This window comes from Nomia melanderi, chromosome 8, assembly GCF_051020985.1.
Source record: "Nomia melanderi isolate GNS246 chromosome 8, iyNomMela1, whole genome shotgun sequence".
NCBI classification, from domain to species: Eukaryota; Metazoa; Arthropoda; class Insecta; order Hymenoptera; family Halictidae; genus Nomia; species Nomia melanderi.
Window position 1 is genome coordinate 7,290,200 of NC_135006.1, and position 25,938 is coordinate 7,316,137.

The 25,938-nt window shown below is 37.9% G+C and overlaps 1 protein-coding gene across 11 annotated transcripts in view; it reads right to left on the reverse strand.

Annotated features, from left to right (window-relative positions):
• Positions 1-4,169: 4,169 nt before the first annotated feature.
• The window catches only part of LOC116426432 (angiogenic factor with G patch and FHA domains 1), a 66,480-nt gene continuing 44,711 nt past the window's right edge, over positions 4,170-25,938 (reverse strand). For 9 of the 11 annotated variants that reach the window (XM_031975366.2, XM_031975367.2, XM_076370348.1 and 6 more), the window contains one exon: positions 24,978-25,436. In XM_031975366.2, the coding sequence (XP_031831226.1) occupies positions 25,296-25,436 (141 nt within the window). In that variant the 3' untranslated portion in view covers positions 24,978-25,295. Of the gene's footprint in view, positions 4,316-24,977; positions 25,437-25,571; positions 25,712-25,938 lie in introns of those variants that run through there. The other 2 variants (XM_076370349.1, XM_076370353.1) reach the window with 2 other exon arrangements.

The following is a 25,938-nucleotide window of genomic DNA, read 5'->3' on the forward strand; positions in this document are numbered from 1 at the left end:
TTTGTTAATTTCTGTTGAAATATCGATGGTACTTTATTTTTTGTGGCTCAACGTCGCATCAACAGCAAAGGTTATTAGCGACTTGTTTAATCGTTCAGTTAATAAGTATAGTTCATTGGTTGCTGTTTAATAAGTGGACATTGGTGATAGAATAAGATGTTGTATATGTAGTCTAATCGGTATCTTTATAGCTTGTCGAGAATTCCGTGTAGCTTGTAGTAAGTTATCGGGGTATGTAGTTGATGATGTTGCTTCGGTGATATTATCCTTGATAGTTAATTCCTTTCTTGATTAGTAATCGATTGTTGGCAATTGTTATCGATAACACTGTTCGCCATTAACTTAAAAAAAAATCTTACATCAATTAACCTCTTAGGCACGACGCGCCACTATAGTGGCTCCGTCGCTACCAATATGTCATATATTATACCCAATTGTATTACTAATTATTAAAGTAAATCGTTAAAGTTAAATTATGCGTATCATATCATATTAAGAAAAATTATAATTTAATCAACGAAAACTTCATTCCAATGTACTCGCGTAGAGAACAGCTGTTGTAAGACCTACTCGTCGACAACAGCAACATCTCATCACTCCATAAACACATAGAATCATCCGGCAACACACATCCTAATCACACTATTCAAGCCCCTACTCATCTATATATATCTATATATTATATCTATATATTATATATTATATAATAATAATATATATATAAGACGCATCTTGCCACAAGGCACAGAGAACGACATTACTTGTACTTACGTGCGGAACTGATCGTCACATAATAAAGTCTCCGAGTTTATCTTAAAAGTGTTGTAATAATTCTCTCAACCCGGAATTCAACACAGCATTGTCCGTACAGAACTCTGCCGTACAGAGAAACAGCCCCGCGCAAAATTCAGCCGTGCCTAAGAGGTTAAGGGTGAGAAATACTTTATTAGTATGGTCCAGACGGTGATGACTAATATAAAATTTAGTACTGAATTTTACAATTTATAAGCTTGCTATATGAAGTGAAGTGATTGAGAGTCGCCTCTCAAATGCAGAGAGTCAACCCTTTGAATACGAAAGGTTTACAGTGGAAATGTTCAATGTCTTCCGATGAGATGTAGACGACATCCTTAGAAATTAACTAATGGGATAATAGCAATTTTATTTTAGTATTTCACTGAATACTAGCAAAACAAAGCTATTTTATTTTAGTATTTCACTGTTTCATGTGAAATCAAGTGATGGCTGAGAGTCGCCTCTTCAGTGCAATGGGTTAACTCTGAACGGTTGATCGTGTTTTAGTAATAGTTTTAGTTCACCTATAAAGATGATAGAGTATTGGGTAAATGTGTAGAGGAACCATTGGTAAGGCTTCTAACAGAATGAAATAGAAAATTTAGTTTGAAATGAAATTATTTCAGATAAATTAATTCTGACTATGAAGGGTTAACATTTAGATATTTATATCACGTAACACTGTAATTAATGGACTAGAGATTTTAATGGCGAATCTGTAATAAACATTTTTAGAAAGATAGTACTTCTTTCATTCTCTATATATGTTCATTTCGTAGCTCAACAAACCATGTATCGTCAATAAATCAGTAAATCAATCAAAATATTATGAATAAATCATACATTATCGATATATTTTAAAATAGAGTGAAGTACTAATTCAGATATTACTATCTTAATTCGATAAATAGTCTGAAGTGTTCGATTACTAGTTAAAGCATCGTTACACTTGAGAGATAAAGTTGTAATTTTATAAAATTACACATTCAAACGAATCAATAAATACTTCCATCGATGTTTCCTACGAAAGTTATTTCAAACGCACCATAAACGCTATATTGAAAATCGTTAAGGCCCGTATTAGATTTTAAACGAGACGTTGAAACGTTACGTTGAACCTGTTAAAACGAGGAAGGTGTCGATTACCTTGAAAATTTCCGATTTCCGGTAATGACGGTCGAGTAAAAATGTTCTTTTTAAATCGGTGAATTCCCTGTATCCGTGTTAGAAACAAAGCACGAAGTATACATACCGCGCCGCAATCGGCCGCTAATGCTAATTAATACCTCCAGCAACGTTAATTGATACCGATGTCCATATAAACGTATCGCGATCACATTCTCTAACTTCAAACGACGTACCGTTCACCGACACGTGGCGGCGAGAGAGAGCGGGACGGTTGGAACAGAAGAAAAAGAAGAAGAACGCGACGTCTCATTCCGCTTATCATCGACCCGCTCGTTTCATGCCGACAACTATATCCTTTGACATCGTCAATTACTCCCGCTAATTGATACCACTAACCGCTGTAATCACCGGGATTCATATACGTGATATATAATGCGATACTTTTCCTTCTAACGTGGCTATTTAGGAGACGAGAGAGTAATGAAGGAGTCGATTGTGTGAAACAGTTCGAGCAGAGGCTGGGGAAATGTGCGTGGGGGTAGGAACAAGAAAATAAAATAACCCGAACAATTCTAGAGCACTCGTGCTCCGATATTGTTGAATTTCTAAAAGGAACGAAAATACACTTGATTGAGAATCAGCCATCCACAACTGATGAATACACGATATAATCGTATATATGGACAATCATCTGCATAATATAAAGTAGTCGCTAATGACCCAGTGGGGTTGACGCGACTTAAAATATGGAATAATAAAAGAAGAAAGTGAAATACTATTATCCAAAAGATTCTTTTTTTAGTATAAATAAACATTAATACCTTAAAACTTAAATTTGATCGATAGATCAGAAAACGATTTGAATTTGCAAAAGATTTTAGATGAATACTCTTGCATGAACTTGTTTTTATAAAGAGACTAACTCTCATATTTCTTTGTCTTGCAGAAATATCAAATGTTTACATTTAAATCAACCAATTTGTATTCTGAATAAATACTCTTATTCTGGGACCATTTATATTCCTCATACAAATAATAACCAACAAGTTATTTAATATTTTCCAAGTGGAAGCTTCATTCCTGAGGATACTAGATTATATTTGAAGATTGAAGATTCGCATTTTTAAGTGCACTGTTCCATCTCTAATCAAGTTCAAGTATTTTCAACAGTATTTCCTATATTTAACGAGGCCTTTATAATCTTACAACCAAGATCTCATTGAAAAAAAAAACCCACCAACTAACTAACCAATTGAAAGAGAAGACTACGGGTAATCCAGAACAAGTCCAAATCAAGGACAAAGTTATCCTAGCGAGCGCAGTTGGGATAGAAATCATAGGACAGGGAGTGATTGTTTTATGATTTAATTTCCAAATTAACCCTTTGCGGACGAGAATTTTCTAAACTTATAACTCCATAAAAAATCTGAATTCTGTATAATCGGATGTCCCCTCTCAGGGGACATTAAAGTTTATTAGTGATTACGGGGAATTAATCTATTTCAGGGCAACTTTTTAAGACATGCTTATTTCCCTGAAGTTTTCTCTTGAAATGGCACGAGAAGTCAAATCAGAATATAGTAAAATTACTGAGATATACAAAAAAAATAGACACGACGGTCCGAGCACTTCTCGGCGTCACTTGAAAAGGACGATAAGTAGAATTTGTAGAAGAAAAGTCGGTATGCGTGTATATCTCGCACTGTATAGTAAAATTTATAAATATAAATAAACAAATTTAAAACTGGAGGAAAAGATTTTCAAAGCTGAGCTCAGTCTGGTTTAAAGCGTCGAGCGGTATAGATAGATCTAACGAGTGAGAAAATCGGAAAAGTGATTCTTCTCTTTGTAAATAAGTTCTTTTAGTAAAAGTTCTTTCGGTAAATATCATTCTGTGAGTTAATAATAACAATTAGAAGTTTTCAACCCATGTATTTATTCATTTTTTTTCATTAGAACAATGGCAAAACGTTCAAACGCGAATGAGTCTCATGACACAAGTAATAGCGAAGATGAGCTCCAGATAGACGTTTATACAGATATGTTAGAAAGACTAAATGTAGAAGAAAAAGATAGCAGTGATAGTGATATCGTCCAACCAACAAGGCGACGAAGGGATCGCATAGATAGTGATAGCGATGAAAGTGATACGGAAGAACGGTTTATCTCACTGTACAAAATTATAAAAAATAAAATATTGATTATTTTGCAAATATACATTGCTTGATATCAACCAATTTATACAAGTCCAATATCATTATAATACATGGTTCCAAAACTGTACTAAATAATACGAGGGTCCGTAAATGCACGTTTCCACAAAGTAGCGCTGAGTAGCTGGTAGCCAACGTCCAGAATGGTTCGGAGTGCAAAGGGTTGAAGTCTTAAAACCCTAAAAAAAAAAAGAACAACACCACATATCAATCTCTCATGACTCAAACAATTCAATAATTCATTCGCAGCTTCCAAATTTACACATCAAGACTTATGGTTACAAGTTGATTCGAAAATGAATTTCTGCGATTTTGCCCAGCCAGATATCCCAATCGGCGCACCGCGCGAAGAAGCGTGGTGGTCTGTCACGTCGGGGATCGGTCCGCATCAGGCACCGCTTATTTTTCTATTGTTAATTAACGTGTACGGCGTACGCACACTCCGCCGTAATAGGGACACGCGCATTAATGTCGGCTGCGCTCTCGTGGTACACACGCGGTACACGGCAAAAGCGTATGTATCCCCCTCGTGCTCTCGCGGTCTGTCTACCGGCTGCTACCTCATGCGTGCGTCCGCATTCCTAGCCTTCAATTACGTTAGGCTTACGTACTCGGGTTTGCATCGCGCTGTACGCGCCACGATCGTCCATTAGAGCCAAGCGCAAACGGCGGACAAACGTAAACCCGAGGCCAGGCACAGCCGCGTTATTATTCAGGCAGAACTGGCCGCTTTGTTGGGTACCGTCCGTTGCGCGGAGCTAACGGGCATGCCCGCGATCCGCCATCCGGTTTGCTGACCGCGGCGTGGCGCGGCGCGGCGCGACGCAACGCGTCGCCGTCTTGCGCGCCCGACGTTTTCGCATGTAAATCGATTTCGCTGCCCGTTCCCGGCTTGGATAACGAACCGCAGCCACTCCACGCTCGATCCTCGTCGATCTGATCGGAGGGTGCCCGATGGAGATGTCTTCGAGCGTTACGCTTGGAAACGATGCATACTGCGCTTTGCAACTGTAGAAATATTGTACTGTATGTGGGATCTCGATTAACCCCTTAACGCATAGTTTTTTTGAAAAAACTGGCCAAAAAAATCAATTTTGATATACTGCGCTTTTGTTCCATGGAAAAAGGCTATATTTTATTCTTGAATAAATAAGTGTTAGAGATTACAATCCCATGTAAATGACAAATATCAATAAAACGATTTTTTTTCTTTGCTCTTACATTGTTATTTTCACAGTTTGGCCTGTTTAGCGCGCTCGAATTAACTCGAGCGTGCGAGTTAAGGAGTTAAACCTTTCACTGAATTTTCCGGATGAAATTGTTCAAAAACTACCAGTCGGGTCCAAATGATCCACGCTTGGTTTCTTCTTTCTGCGATTAATGAAAAAACAATAGATGTTACTCTGAGCAATTGTTAAGGAAATCGCTGCAGCGATACGCTCTTTACTGAATTGGAAATCAATTAAAGTTTTGATAGATGCAATTTTGGAGTTATCATAGAGGAATTTCACGAAGTCAATTTAACTGCTCAGTAGTTTTAGTGTTAAATATGAGATTAAGTAGGTCCGTATAATCTTTGGCGGATGATTGTTGATTTTGAATTGGTATTAATAATGCGTCAGTTGATAAGCAGAACTAAACTGTATTGTGTATGAGAAACACTGGCTTTAGTCAAAATGATACAATGAACTAGATGTCATCGGACTCGTAGGTCTACAATTGTTTATAACCTAAGGAAAGCAAACCTAAGGGCTTGGGAAATGAATTGGACACAGTCCTCGTTTTTTCCTTTAAGTAAACAACAGACTTTCTGGCATGCTCTTACAGGTTTTTCCTTCACTTGGAGTACGACCTCCAAAGCGATACGACGTCCTTCAGCCTCAAGAAATAAAATGTTACTGAAAGAATTTACGGTATTAACGAATTATTTGAACCCATTTCCAATAGTTGATTTGACGGGAGACCCGTGAAAAAACAAAAGACACAGGGGAAAAGAAAGACCGTGGTAGTAGAATAACATGCGCGAGAAAAGGTTCTCTGTAAGATTATTAATAAAAATTCAATATCTCATTTCTTTAACAATACAATTCAGCAGCTGCAGTACAATTCCTAGTAATGAAAGCTTTTCGTTTTTACGGATGATTTTGATTTACGATGAGAAATCCGATATTTCATATCACACGATCTAATATGTGTGTCATATGTGTATATTTTTTCTTGTTTGATTAGAATTCAGTGTCTAATGTTAAAACGACGTTTTACTTGGCCGATGATTTACTATTAGCCATTAAAAGCTACTATTTAAGAGAAAGAGGTTGGTACTGTTATTACCATATCTACAGCAAGGTAATGAGGGAACTAACAGGTTTCATGATAAAAAGAAATAAACATTTATTAACCTTTAACACTTTGACTGCCACGTAAACACTCATCAAAACTCCCATGTACTCGAAACAGTTTTCTCTATTAACCAGAAACTGAGAAATTAAGATTCTTCTTAATAATTGCTCCACTATCTTTCTTGTATCTCATATATCCAACAAAATTCGGTACATTCGATACGTCATGAAAGAAATTAATGTCCACGTTTCTGTAAAATATAATGTCACCCGAATCAATTTATTATTTTTATCACTGTTATTATTGTAACGTTTACAATTAATGTGTTAATTATTTCAGAAGAAGTTAACACTTCTGTGAATTCCTTTCCGCTTATTATTCATGTTACGATATTTTTTTGCGATAAGAAAACTCGAAATACTTCCGATCCGTTAAGGGATAATACTTTCAAACCACCTCCAAGCTTCACTACTTAAATAATCTGCATCATCCGCGAATATTTCGATATTTTACATACTCTCGAATACACTCCCCGTTGATCACTAAACGTTCACACATTGTCGCGCAGCCTCCACGGGTAAACTCGCACCCGTAAACATACAGATTCACTCTGATCACATATTCTAACCTTTTTTATCGTAGTCTCTATCGCATCCCCTTAACATGCCATCATTATTCCGGCGTACCAATCGATCGAACTCGTAAAATAATAAATTCAGATTCCCCGTGAACGGTAGGATACCATCAGAGGTGAGATCGTTCGTTTCTTTTAATTCGTCGAGTCGGAAAGAACTTAATTGTTAAACGCGTCGTTCAAGTGGATCCGCTTTTTACCGGCGAGAACAACCTTTCGTGAGTAACGTAATTACTAAAATTCCCTGCGATATTACAGGCGCGGCTGCCGGATGTCTAAGTCCGCGAAAAACCGTCCGCGTAATTACAATGCAAAGGATCCGGCCGGCTAAAAAGTTTAATCGTTTCTAAAACACCGCTAGTTGTATTCACGGATGCCCGGACTGATGAACGAGCCGCAAAGAAATCTCGCGGCGCGGTGTTAATGCACCCGGCGCGGACCGATTGACAAGATGTCATTATTAAGTAAACGCGAAAACGGAAATCAACGATCAGGGGTTGTTACATTGGTACCAGCCACGTTTTTACGACCGATAAACAGTGTAATTGTGAGCGGCTCGCCGGACAATTAACAGCGACGCGACTCCGCGTCCAGATACAAAAAATCTGTATTGCTTCCTGCGACATCGACGCGTCTGCTTGTGGGAAATCGCAATGCAAAACTTCGGGAAATGCGACATCGACGCGTATCTGTGTCGTGAAAATGGAACCTGGGGGCATTTTTGATGTTTCGCTTATCAGCAATACATTGTAAATGTAATTGGATATCAGACACAAGCGAGATTTCAGTCGAACGATGGACGATACTAAATTATCTGTTGCAGAATATAATTAGCACTGAAATAATTAGTAAAATGATTTGTAAAGTGAAACTTGTTATTAAATTGTAAGATATGATACTTGTAAGTACAATATCATTACTTTGTTGCAGCACAGAAACGAAATGTAATGATTATACAGATGTATTACTTCTATATGATTCAATAAGTTATGGTAATTGTAATTAACAAGTACTTAATTCGTTATAGTGTTCTTTAATAGTACAAAAAGGAAGCTCTTTGATAATTAGCACTGAAATAATTAGTAAAATGATTTGTAAAGTGGAACTTGTTATTAAATTATAAGATATGATATTTGCAATTACAATATCATTAATTTGTTACAGCAGAGGAACGAAATGTATAATGATTATAAAGATGTATTACTTAAATATGATTCAATGAGTTATGGTAATTGTAATTAACAAGTGCATAATTCGTTATAGTGTTATTTAATAGTACAAAAAGGAAGCTCTTCGATAATAGCTTTCAAATCTAATATATATTCCGTACCGATTAACTGATTGGATGTTTAATTAAGAGACGCGTCGATTAAAGAATTGCGAAGAGTTCCGTGTCGATGACACGTAGAAGACGAATTCGTCGAAATAAATCGAGCGGTGATTACCAGCCGACTGGATGTTTTAGAAAAACAGGGAAAAAACGAGACTGGCTCCTCTGCCTTTTCCATTCTCGACTAAAAGAGACATCAAGGCCAGACGATGCCCGGACCACGTAGTAAAAGGGGGCCGAAAAATGGCTGACAGGGGACAAACGAGAACCATTTGTTATCACCAACTTGACCGTTCTAAGTACCGATGAGAATCATTCATGGATTGCCTCGGTCTTGCCACGGTAAAATGTGAATGATCTGGAGGCACTTTCGCATTCGTTGTGGTAAATTATTGTGTTCAGGTTCGGGCGATGCCGTTATTATGGGGTGGAGACACCGATGCTTGAAACAATTAAGGTATCACGTTTCTGAAACTAAATTTCGACGATGAGAGAATATGGTCTCCACTTAACATCGAAATAATGTGGTTGGGTCTTGAAACCATCAAATTATAACATGTCACTGTGTATTACAAATATACTGTAAATATACGCTACGAGAATAATGGCCATATTAAGGTGTTACTTTTTATAGTATTACTTTCTCATAATTTGTTATAGAATGAGTTATATTAATGCATTTATTATATGATTTGTTTTATTATTTTATTATTTTTATTTCAGAGTAATCACATACGTAATATAACTTAAAATTATTATCTCCTTAGTTGAACAATTAGTAATTAATAGACTAAAACATTAAATAGAATGTTCTTTTCGAACGTCGAAATAGTATCAGCAATGAATATTTATTACTTTAACACCTATTCACTTTTACTTATTTCTAATTAACGATTTCCTTAATTTAAAATTAGTGTGACATAAAATTTAGCAATATTACAAATACGTACTAACTACCGACAAACTATTAAATTTTCCAAGAACATCTCTTCATTCTTCTATACCCAAAGATTTCCATAAATAAACCCACAAAACAAACTCCCTTGATATTCGTTTTTCTGTCAAAGTACAGACAACTTCCAGCTGCCATTAGATTCAGGGCAGTAGAACAATAAAAGTTGATGTAGGTATTCAATTTCGTATAATGTATCGCACATTAAATACCGAAATAAAACACTGAAACAAAATTAGTCTTCGTATGACTTCCAAAAGTATCATGGATATTTCATAAGAAAAAAAAACAACGAACTTCGCAGTGAAAGACACTATCGAGTGCAAGGGGTTAATACTTCATACAATTAAATTAATAGAAACTCGCAATTGCAGTCGAAAGATGACTTGATGTCTAGAATCAGAGCAGTACAAGAACGCAAGATGTTTTTCTGCTTTACAGTTCTATAGCCTCGATAGATCACGCGAAAGAATATCAGAAATTAGAAAATAAAACCAACAGAAAATTGGGCGATGAGAAATGAAAACTGATCGATCAGCCGAATTCCTGTACTTCACCAAGTGATATCGTAGCGCAGTACTTCTATAACTCGCTCGAACGAAACCAAGGGGTTGCTCTTCGAATATCTAGCGGCGCACGATTCGAACGATGTGCAGCAAAGACAGGAGCCGTAAGATTCTTGAGAAGTTCGTTTCGAAGGAACGGACACGGGAAAAAAAGGAAGCAAAGTATGAAAGAAGAGCAGCAGTCCAAACGGCCGAGGAAGGGTAACGGACGTGCAACAAGGCCGGAAATTGGCGAGGCTAGAAACAATTACTGCGGTTGTATACGATGCTCTCCTCGCCTTTCAATTATACATTTCCGGGCGCGGAAATGAACTCCCAATGCTGTGTATATAATACACGCAACGATGGACATGGGACCGTGTTCGCCGAGGCACGCTTTCTCCCTTGGAAATCGAAGAAACTCCGAGCACCGGACCACCTTCCACGCTATTGTCTTCGATAATCGATTAATCGGTCGCACTTGCACCCTTATCCGGCCTAATCCCGCTGATCTCTTAAGAAGATTGACCCCGTTAAATAATTCAATCGCGCACAGACTTTCAGTGAACTGTGCCGATTTATTTGCGGGATTCCTTTCTTGCGACTGAAAAGAATTTTTCAACGTAATTCGAAGGCTTTAACGGAATTGTACGTTTAACTGTTCGGCTTATAATGGACTCGTGGTGAAGATTTCAAATGGAATTTAATAAATATAAATATTACTCGATTCGTTTGATTTCAAATTAAATGTTATTCTTCTGTAATCAATAGTATTACACTGTAGAAGCAGCGTGGATATAGAATATACTTAGAATTTATTTATCTTCTTTTCAATAAATTGTTAATGATAAAGTAGATTATGGTTGAGAAAGAAATCATAGGGCAAGGGGTTAAAGGAATTTTCTTATTCTCTGAGTTAATAAACTTGTACTTTATCAGCTCTGAATTAGTCAAATCAGATTCTACTATTAATCTTTTGAAGCAGAGTTTGAGGAAGTACAATTATCAATTGAATTATTTGAAACAAGACTGCTTTAAAGAAATAGGAGCACAAGGTTTTCTGACAATATTTATTGCTTCTGCTACAAGATTTATACCATATTTTTGTGATCAATCGATCGAAATGGTTTCGTATTAAACAAATACATTAGTCATGCTAATTATTAGGCTACATCTTTATGCATTTATGAATCTTTATGTACTTATCTATAATATATATATATATATATATATATATATATATATATATATATATATATATATATAATACAAATCATCGCGTACATCATCAAAACTATTAATATTCTAATTTAATTTTTACCATATTTAATTTTATAATTGATAAAATACATTTTTCTCTTATTATGAGAACGAGGACAACTCCGAACCTCTATTATTTTATAATTTCTTACTCAAACAATAAAAATTACAAGAGCCAATTACATCTTCATTAACCCAATTACTAAGACTTCCACCCTTCAACTGTGTTTGACGAGTACGCTCGTCATGACAAAATGATCAACCTTCGCCTATACTCAGCACGTGAAAAAATTAATTACCTTTTGCCATAAACGTTGAAATTTTTGTGAAACTTACAAATATATTTCGTTTGTTAGAACAGATTAATTGAATCTGCGATAGCTCTATTTATCGTGTAAAAAAATATTGTTGCACGCAACATAAATAAAATGATGTTATAAACACTCATAGAAAAGCCATCACTCATAGATACTGTACAAACTGCATCTAATACGATATAAAAACGAAAATGTAATACCAAAGAAACATAGTTCCTACAGCAACTAACCCTATGACAGTGGAATTTCATTTCAAACGTTCTCTTCACAGACGAAAACAATCGATGACGACTGTACTCATCGAACACCGTTGGAAGACCGCAGGGTTACGCTAATGAAGCTGAACAACTCACACGCGCCATCCTCAAATCCAAACTCGAGCGATCGAGTCCGTTCGATCTTCCCCTCACTTTTCCGTGTTCTCGAAAGTTCGAACGGAAACGGGGTGAAAGAACAACCACCTGTCAGTCCTCGAATGAAAATCCATTGTCCCGAGGCTCGGCCTGTCCGCGGCCGCGGCAACGCGTGCCGCCGACGACGCGATTTCTGGAGAAAAAAATTATTCAAAGTCCCAGAAGCATCCCCCATTCGCTTACGTCCCTGAATGGTTAGGGGCGCTTTCTTCTAGTTGTTGGCAGGAGGACCTTGACTGATTTCACGAGTAGGCGCGCATCTGCACGTACCGCGAAACCTTTTCGAGGGGAGAATTTACGAGAGGGAGAAAAGGACAGGTACGCAACAAGAGGGAAGGAAAAGAAAGAGAGGAGAGAAAGTGATTGTGCGAGTGCTGTTGCCATGCAGTTTGAGTACCTGCTACGAACGTGTACGCAGGTGACTTCACGGAGTCTCTCGTTCCCCCCTTCCCCCTCCCCCGCCCTTGCTGGCCCCACGTCCTCCACCTCTTTGTCCCTCCTTCGCTCTCCCGCCCCCTCTCACCATCCCCCTCCCGCCCCGTCTCTCTGTTACTCGCCTCGCTCCTCTTCCGTTCCTGCCCGTGTATTTTTTTGTTCTTCTTGTTTTTTTCTTAGAAACCCCTTCATTGCTTCGTACAAAGCTATAGTTACACTCGAAGAGGTCCGAGTTTACGAACACAGTTTTTGATCGGGACACTGGAACGCATCCCGTGCGCACCGACGAATTGACTCTGTTGGCCTGGGCCCCGAGTTGCGCGTGCAAACCGATGATTTCGGCTGTCCGGCCCGATACGATGCCTCGCGCAGGGAATATTTGTCCCGAGACGAGCGCGGACCTGCGAGCACCGCGTGTCTCGATAATTCTGTGCTCGCGCTGAAGCGTATTTAACGGACCAGCCGAGCTTTCGATAATCGAGGAGAGATGGAACAAGTTCGACGGAGGTTTCGGTAGATGCGCAGACGGAAATGTGGTTTATGCGAAGGTAGATGGTTTTATTGGCTGATCGAATTGCGAGCCGAGGAATAGAGGACACGTGAAGTTGGAGTTGCGCGATTAATCGAGTGATTTCTTATGCGTACATGTTAAATTTAAGATTGATGCTAGGATAATGAATTTAATTAATGCTTCAATTAATGATATATTTTATTGAAAGTGTACACTCGGTGTCTTTTAATTGATTGATATTTTCTAATAAATTTGAGAACGTTGAATTCGTGTCGTAGTAATGAAATATTGGAACGGAGATGTTTTATTACTTTTTTTTTGTGAAGCATGCGCACATTCTAAAAGTTTCATAATTATTGGTTAACCCAGAATGAATGTCATCATAGTGTTCGTTCTTAATACACGCTTCTGAATGGAAAAATAAGGTAATAATATTCTTGAGCACCGAGTGTTTCACTTGTGCGTTTTATTAGCGAATTGTTCGATTATAATTGTACTGCCTTGCGCAAGCTGTAAGCTTTCTAAATTCTTACGCGGGGTTCCTTCTTCGGGTCACTGTAAAGTTCAATAAATATTTTAATATCAAATAGTGAACATTTTATTTGACTTTTCCAGCATTCTTAGCGTCATGGGTTCGAAATAATTTAACCGACATTAAGTTAACAAATAAAAAATAAGACTTTCTCGTTGTAAACTTAACTTTAAACAAAATCCCGTTTGAAAGTTCATTCAAACAAAGAAATTTCATTTCATATTTTCCCTTATTTCTTCATACAAAATATCCATGTACAATCTTCCCAAAACCAAGTTCTCCAATAATCAAATTCTACTGCACATCTCCATCTCACTTTCACTCAGAATCCCACCCTGCCCAATGCAAACACCAGTTACACCTCGCGCAACATTCGACAAGAGCACAATACCCTCGCAGAAAAAACCTTCTCTGACAAGAAAAAGAAAAATGGCAGCAACCTATAATACAATCTAATGTGACAGAACGTTCAATCGTGAGGGGGTGCCCCACGGTACATCGTATCCTCCTAATTACTCGCGATGAGCCCCAGCAGCGTCAACGGTACAAAGGGACACATACATCTCCGAGGGCAAGAAAGGAGCCCGCTCGCGCGAGTGGGGTGGGTGGAGGCGAGTAGGAGAATAAGGCAACAAGAGGATCGATAAAAGTCACAAATAAAGAACGCGAGACAGAGAGACGGAATTCCTCGAAAGCTACGATTTCTATTTGAACGAGAGAACTCGCGTCGAGACGGTCGTCCCCGTGAGTCACTTGTCCTCCACGAGATCCCCGTTGGCCGAATCGTCGCCGCCACCGCGGCCTCTCAGGATCCCCTTCGGTTTGGTCCTGCTCCTGCGGCGCGGTGGTGTGGTGCCATTTTTATAAGGCTCATAAAGTCCGTGAACGGCAGTCGAAAAATAGTTTCGTGCCGTCCACTCGAGCTGTGCCCCGCGGGTAGACGTTATTAGCTTCAGGTACCCGCCGGTATAAAATTGACTTTTTATCGCGGCAACCACACCGGCAGAAAGAGGAACGGAGAGAGAAGCAGATGGAGGGAGAGCGAGAACGAAAGAGAAAAAAGGAGAAAAACGGATGTTCGGGGCTAGAGGGGCGGAAGGGGGAAGAAGAAGAAGAAAAAGAAGAGAGAGAGAGAGAGAGAGAGAGAGATAGATCGAACGTGCGAAGGGGAGAGAGGGGAGGCAGAAGGAGGTAGAGTGGATGAACCGTCTTGAAAATTAGTCAGCGACGTTTTCGAAGATTCCTGAGACGGTGCCCTGTTCGCCTGTCCTTTTTCTCTTCCTTTTAACGGACACCGAAATGCCATTCTATCGGTGGTTGCACCGACGCGACCACGCGCGCCTTTCACTCTCTTTTCTGTATGCGTTAGCTAGCCCCTTTTCTCTCCTTTTTTTTTTCTTCTTCGAGAATTTTTCTCCCTCTCGCCCGGGAACCCCTTCTTTCCCCCTTCCTTATTTCCGCTCTGCTGCAGAATCACGTGGACTTCTTGCCCCGTGCTTCGTGAATTACGGTCTTGAACGTGGGACGAGGACTCTATTAAGTGCGACACGTTCGTGTTTGGACATTAATAAGCGGCGTTCGTCAATATTCGAAGAATGCGGCTCTTTGGGAACTTGGTTATCTGGTTTTGAGTGTTGCCTGTTGCGGGTTGTAGAGTTTCGTTGGGATTTTGTTGGGTGGTGCCAGGGAAGAGTTGATTAGTATTGACCCTTTCAGTTGTGTCACCTTTTGGAGCGATAAGAGTATTCGTGACACTATTTTTCAATCGAACGTTTGCGCTTTGATATTGTGCATTGTTTGCGGGAAATCGTTTTGTTGATGAGTCTGAGCTTTTGATTAATCAATATAAACTTTATTTTAGATAATTAGAAAATTCAGTTAGAGTTGACCGAGAACAAGCGGGGAAAGAAACTATGTGTTAGTATATTATCTTCAGATAAGGAATAAAATATAAGGTTTTCAAATATTTATTTGTAACATTTACACAAATTCCATATAAAAACTTACGTATTCAACTAGTTCGTAATTGAAAATCTTACAGAATGTCGGTAATTAAGTAATAATTTCATTGATTTTCAATTTGACAACGTTTCTGTATTTATATGTTTCAATTATTGTACGCGTACGTTAAGGTAACTCAAAGTTTCTATTTAACGAATAATTAAATTATTTTCGAAATTTTTCATACCAAAGAAGAATAACTCCCGACGGCACTGTCTAAAGAGAGTTAGAATATACAAGATTTTCTGCTTTACGTCGTGAAATTGCTCTTATGCGCTTCTCGACCAAGTACTCCAGACTTAAGTTTACCTGACAGAGCTCTCTAGAGTTTAGGGTCTCAAAACGTAAATTTTAAAGAACCCTAGTGGCGGGACACTAAACTTGCTACAGTAAAACTCAAATAGTAAAACGCAGTGTACAGTTCTTAAAAAATAATGGAATTGCAATGTTACAAAATAGCAGAGATAAAAGACGTACTATCAGAAACAATGAGAAATGTATTCTTTTAATTGAGAAACTTCTGACACTAGAAATAATATAAAGGCATTTCCATATATTCAAATTCCATTGAGTTACACCCTCTTAAACAAACTGTGGTTAACCGCGTTAACAAAACAATAAAAGTTGCGATTAAAAGAAAATACTAAATATTAATTTAGAACGTAAAAAATGTTTATAATGTCCAGTTAAATAAAGAAATAATTAATTTAAAAACAAGTAGTCAAATTATTAGCATCTTATTTCTGTTACTTTTACAACAATCCATTCGTAAATCCGAAACACCATTATTTCGACAGAAATAAATGAATAGAAATCGAATAATAATTTCTGAAATAAATAATTCAGAATAGAACCGAGAAGTATTCCAAATATTTCATTTCGCGACAGGACTTCCGTAAAGTACAATTGGAAGCAACCAGATCGATCCTTATTAGCACATAAAAAGTCTCGTAAAGATAATCAGACGGTATCAATTTCACGCTACAGTTATTCTTTAGTAAAATTACCGTTAAAAATTTCACTTTACAAGTGATCCTCGAACGTTTCCCAGTGAATCGCGCTCAAGAAAAATAAAATGGCGCTTACGTTTCCACGGTACGTGATTGCACGCTAATAAAAACGGAGAATACCGTGTATTGTTTAGAAGATAAGGGGCAAAATTGCCTTTCAATTTTTCCGGCTGTAAATGAATAAGCGGTAACAGGGCTTTAATTTGCATTATTCTATGAGACGTGCCATTACGGGGGTAACCAATAATATTCTCGCGTGTACCGTATGCCAACAAATTACGGTACTGCGTTAGAAATTATGCTCGATGGATACAGCGTTTAATCATTATCTGGAGCAGAATAAATCATTCTGGCACGAAACAATGCCTCGTTCAGCATCTAGTGAAAACTGGTCGAGCTGATAATCAAATTTTGCGTAAGAGAGCCGGGGGAACGAGTCGTGTATACTATACATACATATATATGTATATGCGAGCTAGAGTTAAATACATGCATTAAATGCATATATATATATATTAAGTTTTGTATGTTGCATCAATATATGAACTATTGAAATAAAATAACTTTCCTTCGTAATTTATATATGTTTCCTCGTTAATTAATTTCAAAAAACATCGTCTGTATCTCATCGAAGAATATTGAATATTTCTAGTATTACTATGGTATAGATACATACATACACGTCAATGCTTACCGCATATTTTCTGATAATTGAAAAATTACAGGACATGCTGTAATAACAATCATAGTACGCGTATCTGTGCGAACGACGTTGCGACAGTTACCGATATTTACGACGCACCGGCGATTTACGATTGTATATTCTCCTACTTTTCACGACATCAAAACTTTCATTCGCGTATTAAGATAGAAACTGTCGGACTTGTCCCATTCGCTATTATTATATTTATTATGTATCGGATTTATTTCTTGACACCACTATCATTTATTTCTTGACACCTGATCCGGGAATATATATAGTCGCGTGCTACGTGTGTTTTAATGTATAGTAGCGATCGAAATCGGGAGATCTCGTTTGCAGTGATAATTTAATTTTAGTGCATCGCGATTGATTTTCAGGTTAGAATTATTGTTGTTGGAAACAAGGGAAACTAGACGCGTACTACTCTGTTACGGATATAAATTACCTTATTACCGTAACAATACGATTTGTTGAACTTATTACGAAAAATGTTCATTCATAAATTGAAAGATATGTTCGATTCATAAAAATAGGTGATATTTATATACGTTTACTACTTGGGTAAACATTACATTAAAATATGTAAATGTTGTAATATATTCAAGAATATGTGTATACACTAACAATAAGTGTATTTCGACCACAATGAAAGACCGATCAGTGTTGATATTTTCAAATAAATTTGAGTAAGAAAGGACCCTGTATATTATTTAAACAAAACAAAGGAATCCGTCGGCTATATACGTCACAACGACAGTTATCGCAAAACCATGATTAATTCATAAATAAAAATAAACTGAATAAATCACTTTATTACATACTTCTCATCGACATTTATTATAAAACCATAATTACGTCATAAACTTAATAACAACAAATAAATCAAATGAATCAGTTCATTATATACTTCGCATCGACAGTTATCATAAACCCATAATTAAGTTACAAGGTTAATTTTAGAACTCTTAACTCTTTACACTCGCCAGGCGATTCTCAGTCATTTAATTCAACACAAAAGAATTATAAAATTCAAAATTTAATATTACGTTCTGTATAAGGTATGTAGCATCATGCGAGACGTAGAAATAAAATAATTCTCTCAACATGTACGCTTTATTCTACTGTTCCTTGAAAAATTGATGTTTGTTCATTTAGATTTTAACAATTAGGGGTTTGATAATATATATATCCATGTAATTGCATCAGTCGAAACTATCGTAAACATTTACAAAATAATATTTATAAAATTCAATATACATCAATTTGATAGTGTCAATATTTTATCGATATTTCATTAGAGAATAATGAATATCGTGGGAATGGATGTTTTGAGTCTGTGCAATAGATGAATGACGCGACTGTGTGTGTGAGCGCGTTCTGAATGAATGTTCAAAGCGTTGGAATATTCTAGATTATATTGATTTTCTCTGTATGTTAATAATGTTCGTTTTTTTTATGAATCTAGAATATTCCAAATATATGTGAAGTTAATGCATGGCGATGAAAGAATGTTCTAGAAAGTGTGTGAGTGAGACAAGAGCGTCTGAGTATATAAATAGTGTGTGCGTTGTTTCATTTAGTGTTTTATTGTGAGTTGTCAAGAAATAATCATATTGTTTCTAATAAAATTCTCTTTCTCCTACAATATTTGTAATGAAGAATATATCGTCAAGTGCGAAGGACGAAAACCTGAAAATACGCTCGAACTACTTATCTCGAGCTTGCTCTATCGATGTCGTTCTCAACACTAGTCCATTTCGGCGACCAACACGGGTCATAGATGTTTCACGGGTCTCCGCGCAGCAACTTATCAAGACAACGTGTACGGAACAACTGATGGATATACCGGCGTGACGCGTACGCACAGTTATTATCGCAGATTTGTGGACCGTTGTTGCACCTCGTAAATTCACGCTCGCGAGCTCCTTTGGAAACGAAACGGAGGGGGAGGAGACACGGGTGGCCGATGACAGGTTCGCGCGGACGGGACGCCGATTAATACAGCCGTCGCGTCGCGTCGCGCAAATCTGAAAATGATTCACGTACGACGGTAATTCAGTCGTCCACGCTTCTGCAAGCTCAGAAATTAATTTCTAGGTTTATCCCCTTTGCGCCGGCTCTGATCCTAACTAACTTACAGTACCGTGAAATGTTCCTTCCGTTCTTAGAATCCGCAGCAAAATGCTCCGTGTGAAATTTATATGACAGGCATTATCGTTTTTCTTATACGCAAAATTTCTTAATTGCATGGCCACCCTTATGAGTTGGCTCTCTCGTATTTCTTAATAAACAATTCCGAGAAGCTTCTGAAACGTTTATGTTTGATTTGTGAGTAACGGGTTCTAGGTTACTTCTTGATAAATACGGGGAATTTTAATAATTATGATTTTAACGTGGATTTTTGTAAGTGTAATTTCATTTCGTGGATAATATAAATAAATTATTGTAATTCGTAATTTAATGGGTACAACGTCCTTGGAAATTGAAATCAAGGACTGGAACATAGAGACTACAAAAAACTATTATTGTAAAGAGACACTGTTTAATAAGATTGTGCTATAAATTGACAAATGTGGATTATCCGAAAACATTATTCTCGTTTGCCCTTATTCGTTTCTTCTTAGATATTTTATTCGTTGTACGTTTAATATAATTTCTTGTAGAAAGTAGTTTCTCCGAGACAAAAATGAAAAATACTGCAACTTCTTGAACAAACAACAACTTGGAATTGATCTTGATTTTAAGAACAGATCCAGTTTCATTTGAAAAGGAAACACACAGAAGACAACCTGTGTGTACAGGATGTTTTATTTTCCTTCTTGTAAACGTTTAATGCTCTGATCGCTTTACAGCACTTGTACGGTGTTCAAAGTTTATGGAGTTCACGGTGTTCGGATTAATTGGTTTGTTTTAATTGACTTCTAGGTTAATTGAGTACAGCGTGCCTTGAATTTCAGAAAGCGCGATCCAATTAAGGCCAATATGCAGTTTAATGATAAGTGTGTAGGATGCCCTGTACACATTAGTATAGTTCCTGGAGTATGCTACGATACTTATTTTACTATCATAAAATACCTCTAGATCCTTCTAATATTGCAATCAAATATTATTTACAATATTCAATTTAAACAAAAATACCCGAAGATGCAATCCAACACAAATTAAATCGTAACTCCCATCCTTCGTGTTTCAATTTCACCGTCCGCAGAAAAGAAATTTAATCAATGACAGTTTACTATAGATTTCCAATTACCATTAGTCCTTTTTATTATTCATTTTACTACTAACGAGTAGATTTATTTTATTCACCTATTGACTAAGATTAGTTCACGTGACTTTCCTACAAAAATGCATACTCCTCTTAATATCGACGTAAAATGAAATTAAATCAAACAAAATGTACAGTTTCAAACAAAAAAAATTTGATTTTCAAATCAAGACATAATCCCCTGAAGCAACTTTTAGCTTCACCTTAAATATCGCGAATTGACACGCGAAACGTTTCTCGTAATTACAGCAATCGGTTCATCGTTTTAGCATCCCATTTCTCACCCACGAAAATAGCAACTTTTGTTCGAACATTGTCGAGTAAAGCAAAAAAAAGAAATACTTACGAAATCCGAAACACGTTTCAGTAGACGGAAGAATGATTGCCTGTCGAGGAAGTATTTTTACGGTGAAGTCAAAATTCAATTCCGCGAAAAAGTGATACCCGATTTCTTGCTGTCTGTCACGCGTAATTATCTTGGCGGTCGTAAACTCGCAACATATTCTTGTTCACACCTATGAATCACGAATAACCGGCAAGAACGAGTGTACACGTAGAACCGGGAGAAATACGATCAACTCCAGTTTATTTTCTGCTGAAGCTTAGTTTCGCGAAACAATTCGTGTTTATTGTCGCGTATCTAATTATCGCGGTGCTTCGCTTAGATCCAAGGGAACCCGATCTCCCGATCGCAATGTCCGATGATTGTGCAAGAAATGAAGGAAGAAAAAAAATCATCTATCGTGACAAACAAAAGCATTTTCATCGAAAGAATTCGTTAAACTCATTTATTCCCGAGATTATTAAATGTATTAATAAGAACAATATTCAAAGTGTTCCTTTTATTCGGTTTACGTAATCGGTTCGCAACATTCTCGTCTCGTATCGATTAGAACGTACTACAATCGCTACGTTAGAAAGAAAGTTCATTGAATTTTAATAGGATTACTATAAAAATGTGAAACTTAAGAAGGATACGTGTATTACAAGTGCGACTCGAGAAACTTAATGTTACATTATACTCTAACGAATTGGTATTACTGTAATACGTTTAGCAAGTTTATGCAAGGGAAATCCAATTCCGATTACCGGCTATTTCAGCTATTACTACTATCGGCATTATTTTTTATATCACCATTACAATTTGTCTTTTATTATCAAATTAGAAACAAAGGAAATGAGAATAGTTCACTTAATTTAATCAGTGACCCATAACTAAGAAATACACAACACAATCGTACACATGGATAATCATCTGTATAATTTACAGTAGTTTCTAATGATCCAATCGAATCGTCGCAACTTGAAATATATAATAAAAAGAAATACCTAATCAAAATCTGTGAATCTGTCAAATAAAGACGTTTACGAATCTCTATCCAATTTTGATTCGATTTCCATCTCTATTCATCGAACACAATAAGGCTCAATACACGCTGTAAATCCAGCCAAAATTCCTTCTCCATTATTTCAAAAGTCACATAAAATCCAATGGAACGTTTAGTATCGACTGCACGACAGATTATAGCGTCGAATCGGCTGTCGCTAAGTTTCCTTTAATCGCGTCCGGTCTCGTTCCCGGTAGGAATTAATGAATGCGCGGATGTACGGCTGCCGTTTTCACGGAGATGCTCGTAAACGGGCCTGAATCGTAGACGGCCGCGTCGTAAAACACGAAGACAAGTGGCAGGAAACACGGCGGTGACAAGCAAAGAAATGGATTGGTCGCTTTAATCATCGAAGCCCTGAACGTGCGCGCTATCGCGGTCTCTCGCTAATATCACGGCCCTGACAAACCATTCCGCGAGGACACGGGACGTCCTGTCCTGTTATCGGCGAGGAGGATCGGTCGGTACCACTAGCGGAGAATTTATTGGCCGCATGGAAGTGCCTTACGCAAGATTGCCCGAGAACGCACATACGGCCGGCGTATTTTACTCGCGGTAAGGATCGCTTTATTACCGAGAAACTCTTCGTTTCTAATTGTGCGTTCGCTTTCCCAGATGCGAGCATCCCGTTCGACGAGTGAGATATCTGTCGAGCGCGAACACCTAGCCGGTTACCAGAAAATCGCTGTCGACAGATCTTCTGTCGGATAATGAAACCGCAGCTGTTTGGAATTGTTGGAATCGATATTCCAAATGTTGTAAGATCAACTCATCGACAACAGCAACATCTCATCACTCCGTAAGCACATAGAATCATCCGGCAACAAACATCCTAATCACACTATTCAAGCGCCTACTCATCTAGTCTCCTGTACCTACTGACTCATCCTGTCCTCTGCACTCTGCCCTTACACTAGGCTTTGTATTTCCATTATTCACCCCCTGACTCGATATATATATATATAAGACGCATCTTGCCACAAGGCTCAGAAAACGACATTACTTGTACTTGAGTGCGGAACTGATCGTCACATAATAAAGTCTCTGAGTGAGTTTATCTTAAAATTCAACACAAATTTGTACGTTGATCTTGGGGGAAAATGGTTTGACCTTTTACACTCCGGACGCGTCTCTCACTCGCTACTTGTTTTGACATAGATCGTAACATTTGATATTTGATATTGAGCTTAACCCCTTAACGCAGCTTTTTTGAAAAAAACCGGCCGAAAAAAATCAATTTTGATATACTGCGCTTTTGTTCCATGGAAAAAGGCTATATTTTATTCTTGAATAAATAAGTGTTATAGCTTACAATCCCATGTAAATGATAAATATCAATAAAACGATTTTTTTTCTTTGCTTTCACATTGTTATTTTCACAGTTTGGCCTGTTTAGCGCGATAGAATTAACTCGAACGTACAAGTTAAGGGGTTAATATTGAGATAGAATAGTTTTATAATTAATCCGTTGCCTTATAATAACGTGTCAGACCCGTGTTACTTATTCATGTGCAACATATAATTAAGTATTACTCCTCTATTATTAATCTGTCAGTTTTGAAGTAAATGTAGACGCAAAATAATTACAAAATTTGTTTCATTCTCTAGTAAATTGTTAACAACAAAGTTGTATTACCAAGCACGATTGAGAAGTAAATCAGAAAATATTGAGTATTATTAGAGAAGAATTTCTGGAGTACAAAGAGTTAATAATGATTGATAATAAGAGTAGATAAAGAGTAATAAGTTTATTCGTGAAAATATCAGTCAATTCCTTGTTAAAATACTCTAAACGTTGTTTGAAAACCTGTCAAAATTTCTGAAAATATAATTTTCCAAATTAACTCAACAACATTAATTAACTGGTACAACAAAAATATTTATTAATTCAATTAGAACAGTCAAGCATGAATACTTCTATCATTCCAATGTCCCAGCATCCACAGCAACAGCACTTCCCTTGTTTCCCGCAAAGTTACTCGAACCCCAAGATGGCCGCCGCGCGAACAAAAGCTCCTAACAGGTTCTCTATTGGATTCCATGTCTACCGAGCAATAATTTCCACCGCGATTCTGACGTGTAATCCAAAACAGAAAAAGATTGTCCGAGTAATTTGCGTTCTATCCTCGATCATAAAACCCGTGCGGCGGCAGTGCGCGCGCGCTCGCGCGCCCGGTCCTTTCGTCAATACTGCATATAAACGATGATTCAGGCGTTGATGGAGGAAATTGTTCGAGGAACGGTTAGGAGATAACGTATCCGCGGTATCCGACGCGGATTCGCGTTTGGCTAATGTCCGGCTGGTTGATGGTGCTTAGATAACGCCGGCGATTTCTCTGGACGCCATCTTGCCCCTGTGTGTTTTTTTTTTCTTCGGTACGAGGTGAAGCGTCACGGACCACGCTGGAAATTCGAAAATAATGCAAAAGGAGGGGACGGATCGGTCGCAATTGAAGCGGGGAGCTAGACCGTCCGTTTCATCCAAGACACGGTTCGTTTCTCTAGACACTCCAGTGCACCGGCGATATTTATAAAGCAAACTTCACGGTGCAAAGACCCCAGGGCAAGTGCGCGGAGCGAGCCGCGAGTTTAGGCCGAGCCCTTAACTCCTTCGGCACATCGCGCGTCTTTCATAATAAACTACTTCCAGCGTGGCTCGATCTTCATTATTTTTACGGCGCCACCGCAGCCTGCTCGCGACATTTGTCACGATTTCCAGGCCGCTTTCGACCGGAACGATCCCCGTCAACGGCCACGCTCTAATCGGCCCGCGTAATATCCGGATTGATTTGGCTCCTCGTGGTCACCCGGAATTTATGAAACGGAAATAGAATCCTAGAAACACCTTCGCCGATAGTCTCTTCCAAATGGGGAAAATGAGATAAGAGCTAAACTCCATCGGAATTTACACTTGATCGCGGTCTCGGGATCGCTTAACTGCCACGGATACATAAAAATCCGCGGCTCATGTTTCCTAACCTGTATCTCTGCTACGGTTTAGTAATTCCGTTAAATGAACAAGCGGGATAATTTATCGATAGCTTACAATTATTTGAACGACGGGATTTTACACCACGCTTAGAATTTCTCGTTTCAGTATCCGCGTTAATGAGTCTTCGTTGGAGTATTGAATTAGCATCGATTTTTATCGGTGGATTTATTGGGACTGTGGTTAACCGAGTATAAAATTGGATACAATCAATTTCCACCCGCGTTCAAGTCGTTTATTCGAAAAAAATCTGATCAGCGTACAAACCGGGCGACGAAAATATGCGTCGGGTCTGCGCGTACTTCCGAGGGTATGCTTCATTTCGGGCGTGGTAACGTTAATTTGTACTAAGCTCAACGATTGCTTGTCAATATAAATATTTATTGCTTGGATCAGTGATTAGTAATGTATGTGTAGCGGCAAAGTTGAAATTCGTGGTAACAAGAAAAATGCAATTGTCCCCAATCGCCGTGACGAGAAACACAGCGAGAGCGTTTCACCAGACGAGCGTGTACGACGCAATTATCACGACTAATCGGTGATTTCTTTATAACGTTGCTGAGTCTTTCGCCACATCGCCTGCTTCTTTTCCGTCGTCGAATCTAGTTCGATTGTAGGAAATTCGCTCGTTGCGCCGAGACCGGTTTTGCTGGGATTATTCGTCATCAGTACCTGCAACAGAAGCCGAAAACTGCAAGTCAGTCCAACGCACACTCTTTTCCGAATGCAAATTTAATTATGTTTTCCTCATTCGTTCATTCACTTACAATAAATTGGACAGGACTTTTAATATTGCTAGAGAAATAATATCAACGTCTCCACAGTTTTACCGAGCGAGTTAACTCGTCGATTCGTCATTCGCCTCTGCTATCATAGTTTTCAAGAAGTGTTTATTTTTTGCTTGTTTATTTCATAAATCATTCTTTCAGTTTATTGTGTTGTAGTATCTGCGCCCAATAGTAAGAATTGTCTGTATTCGCTAAATATTATGGTTTCTTTATTTATCTGTCCGGATTTCTGTTATAAATACTTAACACTAGATTTAAGGAACCCGTCAAATTGACGCATATTGGATTTTCGAAATATTATTTTGTAATTGTTTACGCCGATTTTGATCGATGCGATCACACTGACATGTACCCCAATTACCTACTATCAAATCCCCAGTTTCCAC